Source organism: Acomys minous, assembly GCF_964271855.1.
Source record: "Acomys minous genome assembly, chromosome: 9".
NCBI lineage: Eukaryota > Metazoa > Chordata > Mammalia > Rodentia > Muridae > Acomys > Acomys minous.
This window is the reverse complement of record NC_140490.1, coordinates 4,092,382-4,107,812: the sequence shown is the minus strand read 5'-3', so window position 1 is coordinate 4,107,812 and position 15,431 is coordinate 4,092,382. Positions and strand designations below refer to the sequence as shown.

The 15,431-nt window shown below is 44.7% G+C and overlaps 1 protein-coding gene across 18 annotated transcripts in view; it reads right to left on the bottom strand.

The window, feature by feature from the left end:
* Window positions 1-15,431, bottom strand: part of KCNMA1 (potassium calcium-activated channel subfamily M alpha 1) — a 700,634-nt gene that overhangs the window by 151,382 nt on the left and 533,821 nt on the right. For 10 of the 18 annotated variants that reach the window (XR_014781481.1, XM_084794298.1, XM_084794299.1 and 7 more), the window contains 2 exons: window positions 4,962-5,030; window positions 2,608-2,619 (listed from right to left, as the gene is read on the bottom strand). Coding sequence is in view for 17 of the 18 variants with exons in the window: in XM_084794298.1 (XP_084650424.1) it covers window positions 2,608-2,619; window positions 4,962-5,030 (81 nt within the window). In the remaining variant the exon portion in view is untranslated. The remainder of the gene's footprint in view (window positions 1-2,607; window positions 2,620-4,961; window positions 5,031-15,431) is intronic. The other 8 variants (XM_084794306.1, XM_084794307.1, XM_084794309.1 and 5 more) reach the window with 1 other exon arrangement.

Below are 15,431 nucleotides of genomic sequence, written 5' to 3'. Positions count from 1 at the left end.
CAGCAACTTTGTTTCTTCAAAAACCCAAGCTGCTCCTCTCCTCAGTCAGGTCATCAAAGGGGTGGCCACAAAGTCCTCTTGTGGAGTAGCCACCAAGGCCACAAGTATAAATATGCAAATGTGTGAACAGTGGCTCACTTAGGCAGCTGGAGCAATTGGTTTCAATGCTTAGAACTGAAGTCCGTGTTTCTGACTGTGGAACACGTCCATATGGAATGGGCTCTCACCAACACTGAGCGCCTGTATCGAGGCCTTCTGGGAGATTCTGCCATTCGCTCTCTTCCTTTGGTCATCTCAAGCTTGAACTTGGGGCAGGCTGGGCAATCAGGACTAGGTTAGGGAGAAAGCGTTTTCCCCTCCCTTATATGTAAGGTGCAACGGCTGCAGAATAATTGGTTATCCCTCCTTCAGTCCTCCTTAAGCCTGACTCACTGTTTGAGAAGATGGCCAATGACTGGTGATTTGACTGAAATGGATACCTTGAAGGAGAATTTCATCTGCTATGGACAAATAGATTAGGTGTGTGTGTGTGTGTGTGTGTGTGTGTGTGTGTGTGTGTGTACGCACTCTGTGGGTGTTTAGCCCAACTCCCTACCCACTTAGGTGTCGTGTACCATTCCCCAAGCAATTAAGATACCATAACTTTGGTGAGGAGATAGTTTATACTTGAAAATACTATAATCAGTTGTGTCTAGCCAGCTAATGGGACTTCATTAAACAGAGTAAGCAAGTCAGAACCATCGAGGAGTTCAGTTCTTGCTATGCCCAGACGAATCATACCACTAGGAAGAGGTCTCTACGATCACTCAAGATCATACACAATTACTGTCAGCAGGAACTTCATTTAAACCAATTTGTGACCCTTCTGAGGAAGTCCAACTGCAATGCACGTTGTGTTGTTATGACATGTCTTAGAAAAAAAAAAAAAAACCAAATCTCAAACCTCATCACCTCTCTGGAATTTTCCATTTCTTCTGGGCTTTACAATAAGACCACCTGGAGTCCCACACAACTAGACACATGCATTTACATTAGAATATGTGTAGAAGACACACTTGTGTATTCCATGCTTCAATATGCATAGGCCCAGTTCACTTACATACAGAGACACCATAATCAAGGTTGCTCCCAGCTGGCCAGACTCAAATGACCATCACCATAGTCCATAACAATATTGGTAATATATGCTTTAGCCCGAGTCCACATCAGTAATCTTAAAAGTAAAAATTTCATTTTTTTTTATATTATAGAAAAGACTAGCTACATGACAGAAGATAGAGATGGCTGGTCTAGGAAGGATAACACTGGATATGTGGTTCTGGGAGCAAGCCATACTTTCTGGTACACTTTAAGACAAGTCATGCCTACATCACAACATGCCTCCACTACAAAGTAGAAGGACCCAAGGCCAAAAGCCAACAGCAGAGGTGCAACCACTGTGGACCTTTGAAGATGCATAGTGTTGCAATAACTTCTTGCAGTTGGATCATATCAATAATACCAAACTGACAGGAAGCCACCTCTATTTATTCACATCTACTCAAAACAATCACAGAAGATCTGACACCGGAAAGAGTCCCAGACAACACAAACACACAGGCACATACACACAAACACAAGTATAAACACAAACACATGACAGTGACAGTAACCACAGGGCAGGGAAAAGACTCGACCAGGTTGGCATTGTGGTGGTCTCTTTTCAACAGTACTGTCTTAGAGAACGCATTATTGAAAAATGTAATGACAACAAAACAACCACCCCCTCCCCCAACCCAAATACTAAAAAAAAAAAAAGGCCATTGATGATACTTTAGTCATGCTCTGTGCAACACAAAACAGCGGCAAAACAGGGTGAAGTCACATGGTGAAAGCTTACATACATCCTATGAAGAAATATGCCCAAAGAAACAAGGAGAAAAGGAAAGCCATGGGTTTGTCCGAACAAATAGTGCGTATTGTGGAATACAAATGTGATAGCTAGGAAGTTCCCTAGCTCACTGCTCAAAAAGTAGACAGTCAAAAGGAAATCAACTGAAACAAGTATGAGGAAAGGGAGAGGGGCAAGGGCTTGGTCTCTGTTCTGTGGGTAAAGGACAGAAACTCTCATCTACAAGGTGGAAACTCAACAGAGGGATGAGGAGGTCACTGGGAATGTGGATGTGAAATGAAGACAAAATGGCGCCCACATCTGATGGACACCATGACAACATCAGGACGATACAGATAACAGACACAGAGTGCTGGAGAGAAGCGTCCTCCTTTTCAAATGTAATATGCTTCGTTCCCATCATTGGCACTATGGTTGAAGATGGGATTATGCCTTTATTTATTCTAGTTTTCCTGCAAAGAAGTTAGTGCATCAACCAAAATAATCAACAAATCAAACAAGGACAGCAGCAGGCTACTGTTATGTATTCCAGTTGGAGACAGGTGATATATATGTACATATATATATATATGTATATATATTAGACAAGGGAATGAGATTATATATCCACATATATAATCTCTCTCTTCTTGAGTTCTTGGCAAATGGTTAGTCCTGTGGTTAGGAGTGAAGACAGAGGGTGGAGGTTGGAAGGAAAGTTAACGAAGAATGCATACCGCTTTCGGCTTCTGCAAAAACGACAAGAAAAAGAATTTCAAATCAAACAATTTGATAATAAACTGACTGACACCAGGAGGAAGGAAGGAATAAAACCTTTGTTTCAAATCATTTGGAGGATGCGTGTGAAAACAAGGTTTATCAGCGAAGCATGGAAACAGTACCGTGGGTGGAACCAACAACAGAGGACGTCCTTTCACACAGGTCAGAGGTAGGACGGCCAGATGAGAAGGGGCTTCCCTCCATGTACCTGGCCCCGTTACAAAATGTGAGAGCAACGGGAGTAGGTCTCTCACGAGGATTAAACAAAAAGTGTGTCTTCAGACTGAAGACACTCTGTCGGCTAAGTCCTGTGTTTCCTTAGGGGTGGGATCCACATCCCCTCTAGCACACCTTTTCCCACAAGCACTCAGGCGGTTCCACACCGAGACCAAGCCACATTGAGGATTAATGCTGGCAGCCGCACACAGAAAGCCAATACAAAGCCAAACAAGGTTTGTTTTGTTTTTGCCTTTTTTAGGGCACTAGGAGAAAAACAAAACCCACAGCCTGTATCTCTAGACATGGCTTTGTTGAAAACAGCTCAGGTTTATGAATCAATGAGAGGTCCTATCAGGGGAAGCTCTCATCTTTGGGGAACCTGGAATCTGTTTCCTTAGAATGCTGCCTGGGTCCTGGCAGCGCCCTCTCTTTCTCTGTGACCAGAGGGAGAGATGTGGGAGTTGACTGGCCGATGATGCTCACGGCATGGTGAAGGCCTCTTCTCTCTTGCCTTGAGTTATTCCAGAGGCTCAGAAAGCACTCACTGATGTCAGCACCATGTACATGGTGACACTTTTCTTTCTTTCTTTTTTATTCATTTATGTTTTGAAAGAAATGCACAAAAGTGATAAAGAGGGAACACTCGGATCCTCAAAGGTGTACTGACTCGGCATCTCAGAGATTACCGTTTGTAATTCCCACCCCACCCCCCAAAAACCAAGGATCCGCAGTCTGTCCTCCACACTTGTAGGTCCAGATGAGGGTGAAACAAAGGGCGATGCCAGAAAAACCCCACTTTAACTGTTGAAAGACAGACCCCTCCTGGGCTCAAATAATACTATAATATTATTTCCTCTGGAAACATGAAAAAGAAAACTGTATCTTTCCATACATATTTTTTTTAATTGCCACCACCATGTTCTACACATGGTCACCAAATCTACCATTTTCTCTTCTGCTCTCTGGTTGATTTGGATTTTCAAAGTAACTAAGTATTTGATCAGATTGACTATGGACAATCTGATCTTACAGGTAAGGGAAAAGACAACACAGTGGCCACCTGCCTGTGAGCCTTTGTATTTGTCACAGATACAGACTTGGCTATGGACAGTGTGTGTGTGTGTGTGTGTGTGTGTGTGTGTGTGTGTGTGTGTGTGTGTTCATTCATCAAGATCACGAAAATTCCTTAAGTGATACTAGCAGAACCTCGCAAGTGTTGCCGTGCATTCTGTTCAGTTATAAAGGTATATGTTGGGGCGGGCTTCCCTCTGCTCTTGTCAACCTGTAGAGGCAAAGGCCTCACTGGACCAGTGACAATACCTGGACACATGATTCCAGAGAACAAAAGCCAGGCTGTCTTCCAACCAGCTCTCTTTCCTCTAAAACTATGACTAAGGATGGAGGATCAAAGCTCATCTATGCTATCAATAATGCATGTAGAACCCCCTCAACCAGATTCCTTGCTCATACAATGCTGCCACCAACCAGCAGTAAGGTCATATATCGACTAGGGTGTTATCTATTTCAACCAGACCCCGTCCCTCATCGGTCTGATTTGCACATCATTAAGGGAAAAATAAATAAATAACGAGAGCTCCTGCCTCAGAGCCCCTCTCTCCTGGCTCATTTGCATGGAGCTGATATTCTGCCACCTGGATATCGGCTGCAGTGGGAGAAACACATATGGTACACAATAGGCTGCCTGCAGTTTGGCTATTGAGAGAGCTGGCACCTCCCCTCACAGCTCGACTGCAGGCTGCTGTAAAGAAGGCCAGAGGCCACCTGCTTTTTGCTTATAGTAGTAAAAGGGGCTTGGAGAGAGGGTCTTCCTCCTGCGTTATTGTGTAGAGGCACAGTGTAGTGGGTGGAGCTAGGGAGAATGGCTCTCTCTTCTCCAGAGAAATTGTCTTTGGATGCCCAGTGGGGCATGGGATGACAGGCTGGTCTGGGATAGACACGTCAACGTCTTGAAATGTACTGCAGGGTCAGGGAGGTGCTGCACTGAGTTCCAACCAAGCAGGCCATATATGAGAAAGAGGAAGTGGAAGAGCCTTCCCAGGGCGTGCAACTTCCAACAGGAATATCAACTTACCGGCTCTCCCGGTTGGCAGACTTGTACTCAATGGCGATCATCAGGAGCTTAAGCTTCACGAAACACAGCCTGCAACGAGATGGAAATGCCTCTCAGTAAGTGTCTGCAGACAGCAGAGTCTCGTAACAAACACCTGACCAACGTCCAGGCCCCTAACACAGTCATTTCCAGGGCATCCTCAGTCTCCCACCAGCTGCTGAAGGCAGGGCCGGTAAAGTGACGCCTCCCGGTCTTCCCCCATTAAGCCTGCTTCCCCACAAGTGATAAGGTACTGGATATTCAAAGTGCAAATTGGGCTCTGGTCTGGATGTCTAGACACAGACCCCAAGCAGAGATGTGTGCCTGGGGATTTGCACCAGCCAGATTCATTAGTTACTCCGTCAGGTAATAAAATGTTAACTACAGGGGGAGGGAGAGACTTGGAGCAATGCAACCTGTTATTTGGATTCCATTTCAGTCTTTGGTACAAATGGCTTATATTGTTGTTCAGAGCAGACCCCTGTGTGCTTGGAATGACGGTAATAATACTTTGCTTCCCTCTAAGTGCTCAGCACACGACTCCAGCTTTGTCACTCCTGGCTCTGTCCAAGCTGTCTCACCTCATCTGCCCAGGGCTCTGGGCTGGGGACCAGACTGCGCTCTGCTGGCTTGGTCCTGCCTAGTCGCTTGTACTCTTGGACCCTCTCTGCAACCCCAATATCTTCTCTTCCCTTTTCTTCCCCACCATCTTCCAGGGTCATGTCAGGACTCATCCCCAACTCCGGGCAGTATTCTAGCTCCTGCTCTCTTTGTAGATTTTCTTTCCAGCTCCTTGCCGATAGACATAAATGAGTTTACACGGGCTGTGGCCCCTTCTCATTGTTCCGTGTGTGTGTGAACATTCTCTCCTTGGCCACAGACACATCCTCAAGATCTTTGGGGTTTCCCCACAGTTCATGGTGAGTGGAGTCACCAGCCCACCGTGTCTCACTCCAAAAGATCAGAAGAGGTGTCCCAGCATGCTTGTGCATAAAGAGGTTCGACAACTCAAACGCGAGAGCTGAGTGAAGAACAGTTCAAGGCTTCTTAATCCAAAATAAGTTTAGAAAAAAAATGTTTTAAGCTGTGAGATCCACAAAGAATAGGATGTAAACCTGAAGATAATATAGCGCAATTTAGATATAAGATGTGCACTGGCTGTTTAAAGATATAAGAGCTCACAGGAAGAAAAAAAATGAACCATATGTGTTATGCATTACATATTTCCACAATAAGCATTATTGTACATTTTAGGCGATTTTAAATACGGAAACATCACTTAAATGACAGTGAAAAAAACAAATGAACTTTGATTATCTAGCCTCTGCACTGCAAAGGGGAATAGGCATTCAGTCAGGGTTAGGCCTTCCTTGATGGCTCTATGTACTCCTCATTCTCTTACTAAGCAGGGGATACTACTGCTCCATCCACAGCTCTGTTTGACCGCTGGTCACGCTAAGGCCCAGTCTATGCCATGGTTAAGCATTAGGCCTCTGGCTGACACCTGGAGGGAGACACTTGCCCTCCACTGAAGGGCGTGCTCACTGGGAAAGAACCATCATAAGCCAATATATAAGTGAAACAGCAATAAATTTCTAGGTCCCGATGAATCCTCTATAGAAATAAAACAACTTGTGAGGGGGAAAAAGAGTGACTGGAAAATGGGCGTGCCGATTTGCGATGGTCCGGGAGGAGCACCCCGAGGATGCAGAGACCTGGAGACAAGGAGATGGGAATGCGAAGGAATGGTAGAAGAAGTGGTCTCTGGAGGGTAGAGGCAAGAGCAAACGTCCCGAGGCAGGAAAAAGCTCTAAATGTATAAGAACCAGAGTCAGACCCTGCAAAGGTGCCATTGAAGGAACAAGGCAAGTCATGAGTGGGTCAGAAAGCAAGGTGGGTTAAAGGTCATGAGGACTCTGCTGGCCCCAACAAGCATATGCTGCTTATTCTAAGTGAATGGGTGACATGGTGTTGATTTGACTTTGTATGTGGACATGTGTGTGAGTGGGTGTGTGAGCACACTGGGGAAGCTAGAGGCTTACTTGAGTATTGCTCCTCAAGCACAGTTTTATGAGACAAGGTCTCTCACTGGGAGACAGAGACTACCAATTCTGCCCAACCGTCTGGCTGGTGAGCCTCAGGGATCCCCAGCCATAAAATGACAAATGCACAGGACTCAACCTGGATTTTTACATGGAAGCAAGGAATTCAACTCAGGTCTTCATGCTTGCACGGTGTGCATTTTTCCAAAGCACCTCCTCATCTCCTGTAGTTAGTTTTACATGAAAAAAGGACTTAATACAACAGATTAGGTGTAGAGAGGCGTCGCTTGCAAGAAAGGTGCTGGTGAGGGGTGACAGCCTCATATTCTCTTTAGAGAGTAGGATCAACTGCTTTTTCTTGAATGGAAGGTTCTAGTTCCTCAGTATTGCCTTTGAAAGATAGCCATTCTTCAGAGGAACACTTTCATACATGTATCTGGGCTCATCCTATGATTTGAAGGCTTTGTGATTCCGACCAGCAGTCTAACAACCTGGACTTTGAGGTGGTTGTGCAGATGAATTCTGAAACACCAACCCTAGTTATCACCAATTACAGCAGGGAAATGTTTTCCTTGGTGCATATTCCATAGCACTCTATTAACCCCGTGTGTGGCTGCTCTTTATAGGGTTTAAATTGTTTTTAAAAAATCATATAACTTGTGTATTATTTGTTGAAGCAAATTACTGGATTAAGTACACACTATTGAATGTAAACAGTAGCCCAAAAATAAAAAATAAAAAATAAATAAAAACAACCACAAGTAAGCTGACCTCAGCAGGGATCGAGAAAAATTAATTTGTTTGTGTCCTGTGGAGAGCTGTCATTCTCGTAGTGGGATCAAAGATCTTAATTGCTACTATAACCCTAGTGGTGGGAAGGAAAGAAGGTTCCTAGTAATTGGGCATTCAATCACCTCACAGCATTTCAGCTAAGATCAAAAGTAGTAAGGGCGAATTTATTCATTCCTCATCACCACGGTACCATTTACCAGCTGAATTTAAGAATCAAGGATCCCCCTCATGCAGAAAAGTCTATCTGATCTAGGCAATCTTGTGCACTGAGTTGCAATGTGGGTGCTGGGATTCGAACTCAGGTCTTCTAGAAGGCCAGCTACCTCTCCAGCTCCCCATCGTCTTCTTATATAGAATATAAACTGAAGTCCAAGAAGGACAAATCTACTGGCTCAAGTAGATTTAAAAAAAAAAAGGTGAAGATTTTGAATCCATGTGGTTTGTGGTGTCGGCGCCCCTCATATGAACATAGGAAGCCAACTGAACCCCAATATGCAATTGGTCCACGCTGTTTGACCAACATAGTATCCCTTCAAATACTGGGAATAGACACCAACATATAATTTCATAAATAAAGCAAAACTAGGTTTTCAGCTTTCCTTGGCACATCAAATTACGGTCACACTGAAGCCATACTTACTCTAATTAAAAGGGGGCACCTCAATGGGTACACTTTCTCCAGTGTCCCACAGTGCTCACCTCTTCCTACCTCTCAGACTTCCTTCTTCTCCTTCTTCATCTTCATAGCTGTCTGACTCTTCATATGCATCTATATTTTAGATATTGCTCAAATAGGTATCTCTTCAATATTTATGAATTACACTGACAAATAAACCATCAGTTAATCTGGAAAGAGAATGACAACTCTTTGAGTGTTCTACTCACACTCTTTTTGTTAGATCTCACCACAGAGATTTAGCCAGTGCTATAATCCTTTGGCTTAAGTATATAACAGGTATGGAGTCTGATGGGAGGTTCAGGGGTGGTGGTGGAGATAAAGCCCATACAAGCAAAAGGGGGAGCTGTGGTGGCACTCATGTGATCACTAGCCCCTACCATGTGCAAAACTTCTCTAGTGTACAGGGCACACGCTTTGCCTCCCTGGCATTCTGCAAGTGTAAAGAACACTTTTTTTTTGTTTTGTTTTGTTTTTGTTTTTCGAGACAGGATTTCTCTGTGTAGCCTTGGCCATCCTGGACTCACTTTGTAGACCAGGCTGGCCTTGAACTCACAGCAATCCACCTGCCTCTGCCTCCCGAGTGCTGGGATTAAAGGCGTGTGCCACCACGCCCTGCTCAAGAACACTTTTTTTTAATCTTTATTTTATTACATTGGTGTCTTGCCTGAATGCATATCTATGTGAGAGTGTCAGGTCTTGGAGTTACAGACAGTTGTGAGCAGCCATGTGGGTGCTGGGATTTGAACCTGGGTCCTCTGGAAGAGCAATCAGTGCCTTTAGCCACTGAGCCATCTCTCCAGCCCCAAGAACCAGATTTTGACAAAGACTGAATAAGCCAACTGGATGAAGAAATGAAGGAAATGCACAGGAGAGGCCAGGACAATGGAGAAGAAACAGAATAGAGAACTTAACAGAACAGGGGACCGGAGTGCAGAGTCCTGAGATCTCATCTTGCTTGTCAGATGCCAACAGACTGAGAAAGGTACAAGCAGGAACAATAATAATCGTGATAAGCTCTGGGGAATCTACCGTTTGCCTTCCAGCCATTAGGCCAAGGTGCTAGTCCAGTTTGAAAATACAGAGAGCCATTTGTTCCTGGCCTCTTCTAGAGCCTGTGTCACAGGAGCGTGCGTGCCTCAGGATATGTCTGCAGACCACCTGGAATTGATGGCCTTTGGTTGAATACTAACTCACGCCATTTGCTTTTGGTAAAGCAGAATGGGGCACTGGCTCTGTAAACATGATCTTCATTCCTCTGGCTTTACTCAGCCCATGGCATTTTCATGTACATAGAACTGGTGTAGAATCAGGAAGCACAGCTTGGGTTAAGGAAAGAGGATGGGGAAAAAAAGGCCAGAAAGCCTTCACAGTGTAATAAATAAGATAAGCCCAGCCATAAGTTAGGGAGAGTTTAATTCTTAGTTTCTGAAAAGAAATTTCCCAGTGCGTCCAATGTTGGAAGTTGTCGCTGGTTGCAAAAACTACAGGAGAATAAAAATGACTCTTTTTCCTCCAAGAGGGGAAAAATGCCACTTGTCACAAAAAGGTCTTAAACCAGAAATGTGCAATAAAACTGTTGTAATAACAAGTTAGATTGCTTTCCTGATAATTATTAAGTAGAGGTCTACGAAATTTGACAATGCCATTATACAAAGCCCCCTCTCTTTTATTGCCAGCATCATCTGTTAACTATAGTATTTTCAACCCAGATGTTCCTGAACAAAGGCTCTTAAGAATTAGAGTCCAGCTGTCTCTAAGTACCCAGAGAGAAATAAATTGTGCCCGCCATTAAATCAGTCCCCTTGACTGGAAAGATTACTTGCTGGTGTGAATTAAGCATAGAAAGCTGTCATAGGGCTTGCGCCTTCCAGTATGCTTACAGCGTGGATATAAGGATGGAGCTTAGTGCAAAGAAGTCTGCCACCAGGAAAGTGGCAGACAACAGAAACAACAGCGTCTAAACTGTCTGACCACATCCCGCCTTCTAAACCCAGCTCCACCTAAAAGGACCAGCTCCCCTCCAGCTCCCCAGAGGTCAAGGAACTTCAGAATAACTCCCCTACACACAGTAGAAGTGATGCAAACACCGTGTGCTGGGAGACAAGGGCTTTGGCAATGAAGGGCTAGAGTGAGATGTAACCACATTCTACTTAAATTTGAAAGGATAGATTCTGGAGAAGAAACCGTCTACCTAAAACATATTTTAAATATCAAGACTTGTAATACCGAGCATCAGGAAAGTACCAGGTGATTTGGGCCACCAATGGAGATGATGTCAGACTCTATTTCTTTGTGGCTTTGATAAGGGTGGATGGGAAAGGTTTCAGAATACACGTACTCTCTAATACAGGAAGGTACATCCACACATGCCTACCACACAGGCGCACACACGTATGCATGCATGCACAGTGTCTTTCTTCCCTAGCAGACCTAAGGCATTTAAACTTCAAAGTAATTTAATCCTTTGAATGTGGTCACCTAGCATTTTCCCAAAGTGCTAACAAATGCCCTATAGGGGAAGTTTTACTACCCTTCTTTCCCAGAAACATACACCGTGGGGTGTAGGCTTGCTCGGCATACTCCGCTACCAGATGAGATCCTAGCAGCCACGGGGCCCAGTTCCGGCTAGATTCTTTGCCTGATGTCCCCTTCCAGAATTCCGAACCTATGTCAGCTTCTACAACTTTGCGTGAGGATTTCAGTGGGGTTTATTGCTGGTGGTTTATCTAACAGTACAGAAAGGACTACCCGCCACTTTCTCAGTTCCTGCATTTGAAGTGGTTACCAATATAACACTCACATCTGTGTTGATATATATTCATCCATGTTTACAAAACTCCCAACATAAGCGACTAGGTAGCACCAACTCCGACAGGAGCGTGTGTGTGTGTGTGTGTGTGTGTGTGTGTGTGTGTGTGTGTGTGTGTTTAAGATGAGACTTAAGTTTTTATATAAGTTCTGTAGGCACATGCCTTTCTGAAGTCAGTCTGCAGGAGTTTACCATGGAACAATGACACTTGTCTGGCTGTTTTCCGCCTCACGTTGAGATTGGAAGGTCTTTCTAAGACAATCAGTAGGATGATAGAGCTCAGGTTGGCATGGGCAAGAGAGCCTTCTTTGTACTGCTTTTAACTTTCCTCATGCGGCTTCTTTTGAAAGACCAGTCCATGCAAGATGACACAGGCAAAAAGTCCAGTTTCTCTGAATTCTAGGCATATGGAAGGCAGGTGGATACATGAAAAATGGAGAGTCTCCCTCCGCAGTCTTCTTTGGTACCGGAAGACAGTCAGTATAGTAGCATCCACACTTCGAAGCTGGGCTTGGGGACCGAGCTGCCCTTCAGCACAACCCCCTGCAACACGCCCCCCCACCCCGCAAGTTACCCACACACTAAACGCTCAGCATCAAACCTGAATCCTAACTGCTCCATCAGCTGCAGTGAGACGGGGAGACGCGTCGTATTTTACACACACCGCTTGTCCTAATCCCCCCTGAGCTGTAAAACCTCATACAATTAAGCTTTTATATTTTGCGAGTGATGAATGGCTGACTAATAGGGCTGGCTCGCTGTGAGACTTGGGACCTGGAACTCTGTGTTCTTGCCAACCCGATTGCTGAACCTGCTTTCTTCTAGGTCGTTCTACCCACCCTCTTCTCCCACCCCCACATACCTGGGCATCCTCACCTTTGTTAGCTCTCACAATGAGACTACTGTCATTATTGCCCCCACACACACACCCCGCAAAGCATCACATGTCAAACTGTGGCTGATGTGCCTCTTTCCCCCATCTACAGGGACTCATTAGAAAACCTCAAAGGAGCATGCATGTTGAGAAATCCCCCTGTGGTACTGTATGATGCAGCTCCTCTGTTCCCTTGGGGACGTTCCCCTTTCCCGTCATTAGATCCCAAGTTCCTTAGGTCAGCTAACATAAAAAGGCATCTCCAGGAACCCAGCTACAGGAAGCTTTCCCGAGAGCCCTAACTCCTCCAATCCAGTTGCACGCGTTCACCACATGTGTAAGGGTGTTGTAGCTCCCTAAGAATGGACATGAGCTCCCTCGGCCCAGTCTTAAACTCGGAAGACAGCACTGAAGGGAAAACAAACGCCTTACTTGATACTCAATTGAACTGTCATTAAGTTTGCATGTTTAATAGTTAATCAAATCTAAGGCAACAAAGTTGGCACAATGGTAGAAAAAATATCCAACTCTTTGCATTTTTGCCCTTTTGACAGCAGAATTTACTAAACAATAAAAGTAAGGGAAGCTGGCACTGCCATGGTCTCTAGCCCTCCCTCCATTTATGTTTATATCTGATGGGAGTGGGGTGGAAGGAAAACAGATACAAGAGAGAGGGAAGATATCAAGGGATGCGGAGCCTCATAGCGTGCAGCGAGTTTGAGGACGGACACCTGGTGTTATCGCAGGAAAAGTAAACAGATATAAAGGATCTTAACCCAGCAGGTGGTTGACCAGTAGCCTGACCTCGGTCTCCTGTGACTCCATTGCACCGTCCTGTGTGAGCTGCTCAAGGATAAAACCCTTTAAGGGCAAATGTGGCTTCAAGACGCTGCCCTTGCAGAAGGCTTGTCATTGGCCACCTGCACTTTTACAGGCACACACTGAGGGGAGGGGGTGGATGAGAAGGGAAGGAAGCAGGTCGCTGGCACTCTGCTAAGAAGGAAGTTGATGTAAATTTATGTAAATGTGAGTATATATAAATATGGGTGTGGGTACCTATCAAGGAAGAAAAGGCCATTAGACTCCTTAAGCTGAACTAATAGGTGGCTGTGAGTGGGTGCTGAGAACTGAACTCTGGTCATCTACAAGTGCAGCAAGCACTCTCAGCCCCGCTGCTGAGCCATCTCCATGGCTCCCAAAGGCCCAGATCTTAACACAAGTGTGCAAAAATGTGAGCCCACCTGTGAGTCTGTGATTTGCCTGAGTGACGGGGCTTAAAGCAGGATACAGAGGCTGTCGGTCCAGAGTGTGGGGTGGGGCGGGCGCTAGAAAGACAGGGCAGCTTCATGTCCTCACTTCCCTTGCTCATTCAAAAAAAAAAAAAAAAAAAAAAAAGGAAACGAAAACCTAATGCACATTTTAAAGTCTTACTCCAGATTTTACCACTCAAAGCTGCTCTCAGTTGCGCAGAACCAAAAGGACTGTTAGAATCTTGGTTCTGTCCTTTGTTTTCTAAGTTGTTTTTGAAAGGAGCCTCAGGTCATCTGGGTCTCAAAATTCCATGCTACGGGGATCCCTTGTGTACAGAATGTGATGTTTATATTGTCCTGATACCCCTTTGCCTTGTCAACATACACATCACTCGTCGTTTTGGGTATCTGAGAGACAATGCAGGTGGAGGGTCAGGTATAATGGTGTATTTTGTCTTATTTAGCATCTGGCTTGGGAACAATGCCCCACTTTTTGGTCACACATAGGAAAGGAATCAAAGAGCTGCCACCATGGCTGGGATCTTAATTCTGCACACTCAAAACCCTCAGCATTTCTAGCTGAGGGACTTGCTTGAGGGGCCTCCGCTTCTCCGCACTACCCCAGCCCCTTTTGTTTTCTTCAGAGACGACCTTCAATTTCACCTGTGCACCTGCCACCTTCTCCCTTCATAGGACTACTCTGCCTCGCTTCTGAGAAAACTCCAGGTTCTCTGGAGCACAGCTCCCACCTGCTGGGTGGCATGCTGCCAGCCTAGGGGAAGAGCAAATTTATTTCTTTCCATTCTCTGCAACATCATAGGTTGCATATTGTTTTAGTGTGGTTACATAATTATGGAAACAACTCTGAGAAAAATCTGTATATTTTATCTGTGCTTTATTATACACAGAATGTTCCCCAATTCTTTTCCGTCCCTACAAACCGGCTTAAAATATATTTGGGCGTCCTTTATGTCATCTTGAAACTGAATAGCCAATTCTTACAGTAATGAAAATACTTACGCGGCAGCCTGGTGATATACAGCACTACACTCTAATTACGGTTGCGCTTTAATTAACCTGAATTGAAGAGTGTTATCATTAAACTGCTGGTAACTTTGAGTTATGGCTTTTCTTTAATTTAAAGTAGAAAACACAGATAATTAAGCCTCAAGATAATCAAATGCTTGAAGAGAGCTTCAATGTTTTGGGTTGTTCCTAAATCTCATTAAATGTCCTTTCTTTATTGATTAGTTCCACCTCTGCCGAATTGCTGCATTAAAGGAATAATCGCATCAGGCTGAACACATTCTCACTCACATCAAAAGTTGCCTCTTCTTCTTCTTCTTCTTCTTCTTCTTCTTCTTCTTCTTCTTCTTCTTCTTCTTCTTCTTCTTCTTCTTTTTTTCCATTCAGACCCATTACTGAACAAATACTAAATTCTCTGACAACTAGGTAGGTCTAAGAGGTGTTTTTGCACTCATTAGAACATGCTCTAAAGACGAAAATCAATCAAGGTAAATCATTCATATTTCACTGGTGTTGTGCCTGACAAGAGTGCCCCCCAAGAATGCTGTCATGGCATTCCTAGCGTTCCCACTCTCCTCTTCCTCTGCCCCTGGAAAAAGTCAATTCTTCTGAAGACTAAGGGTGAGAACTGTTCCCCCTAGAGGCTGTAACTGGGATACACAGCTGCTGCATGCCAGACTCCAATGCTGGCACAGAAGGCTAATGGCGCTTCACCTGGCTGGAAGGATGCAGAGTTGACCTGGGTCGTTGATGTCACTCTGTTCTGGCTTAGGAGAAATCATATATAGCTCCTCTGTTAAACAATGGGAGCCATTTAGCATCTGGCAGAAACACGGGCCCTGTGTGGTGAGCTCTGATTTTAAAGAGGGCCCAGAGATTCAGGTTTTCTTGTGTTGATTTTGTGAAACGCCGTGTTTCAGAAATACAGGCGACTAGCCTTGAACAAATGAAACAGTGCCAAATACACGGGCCCAGTGCAC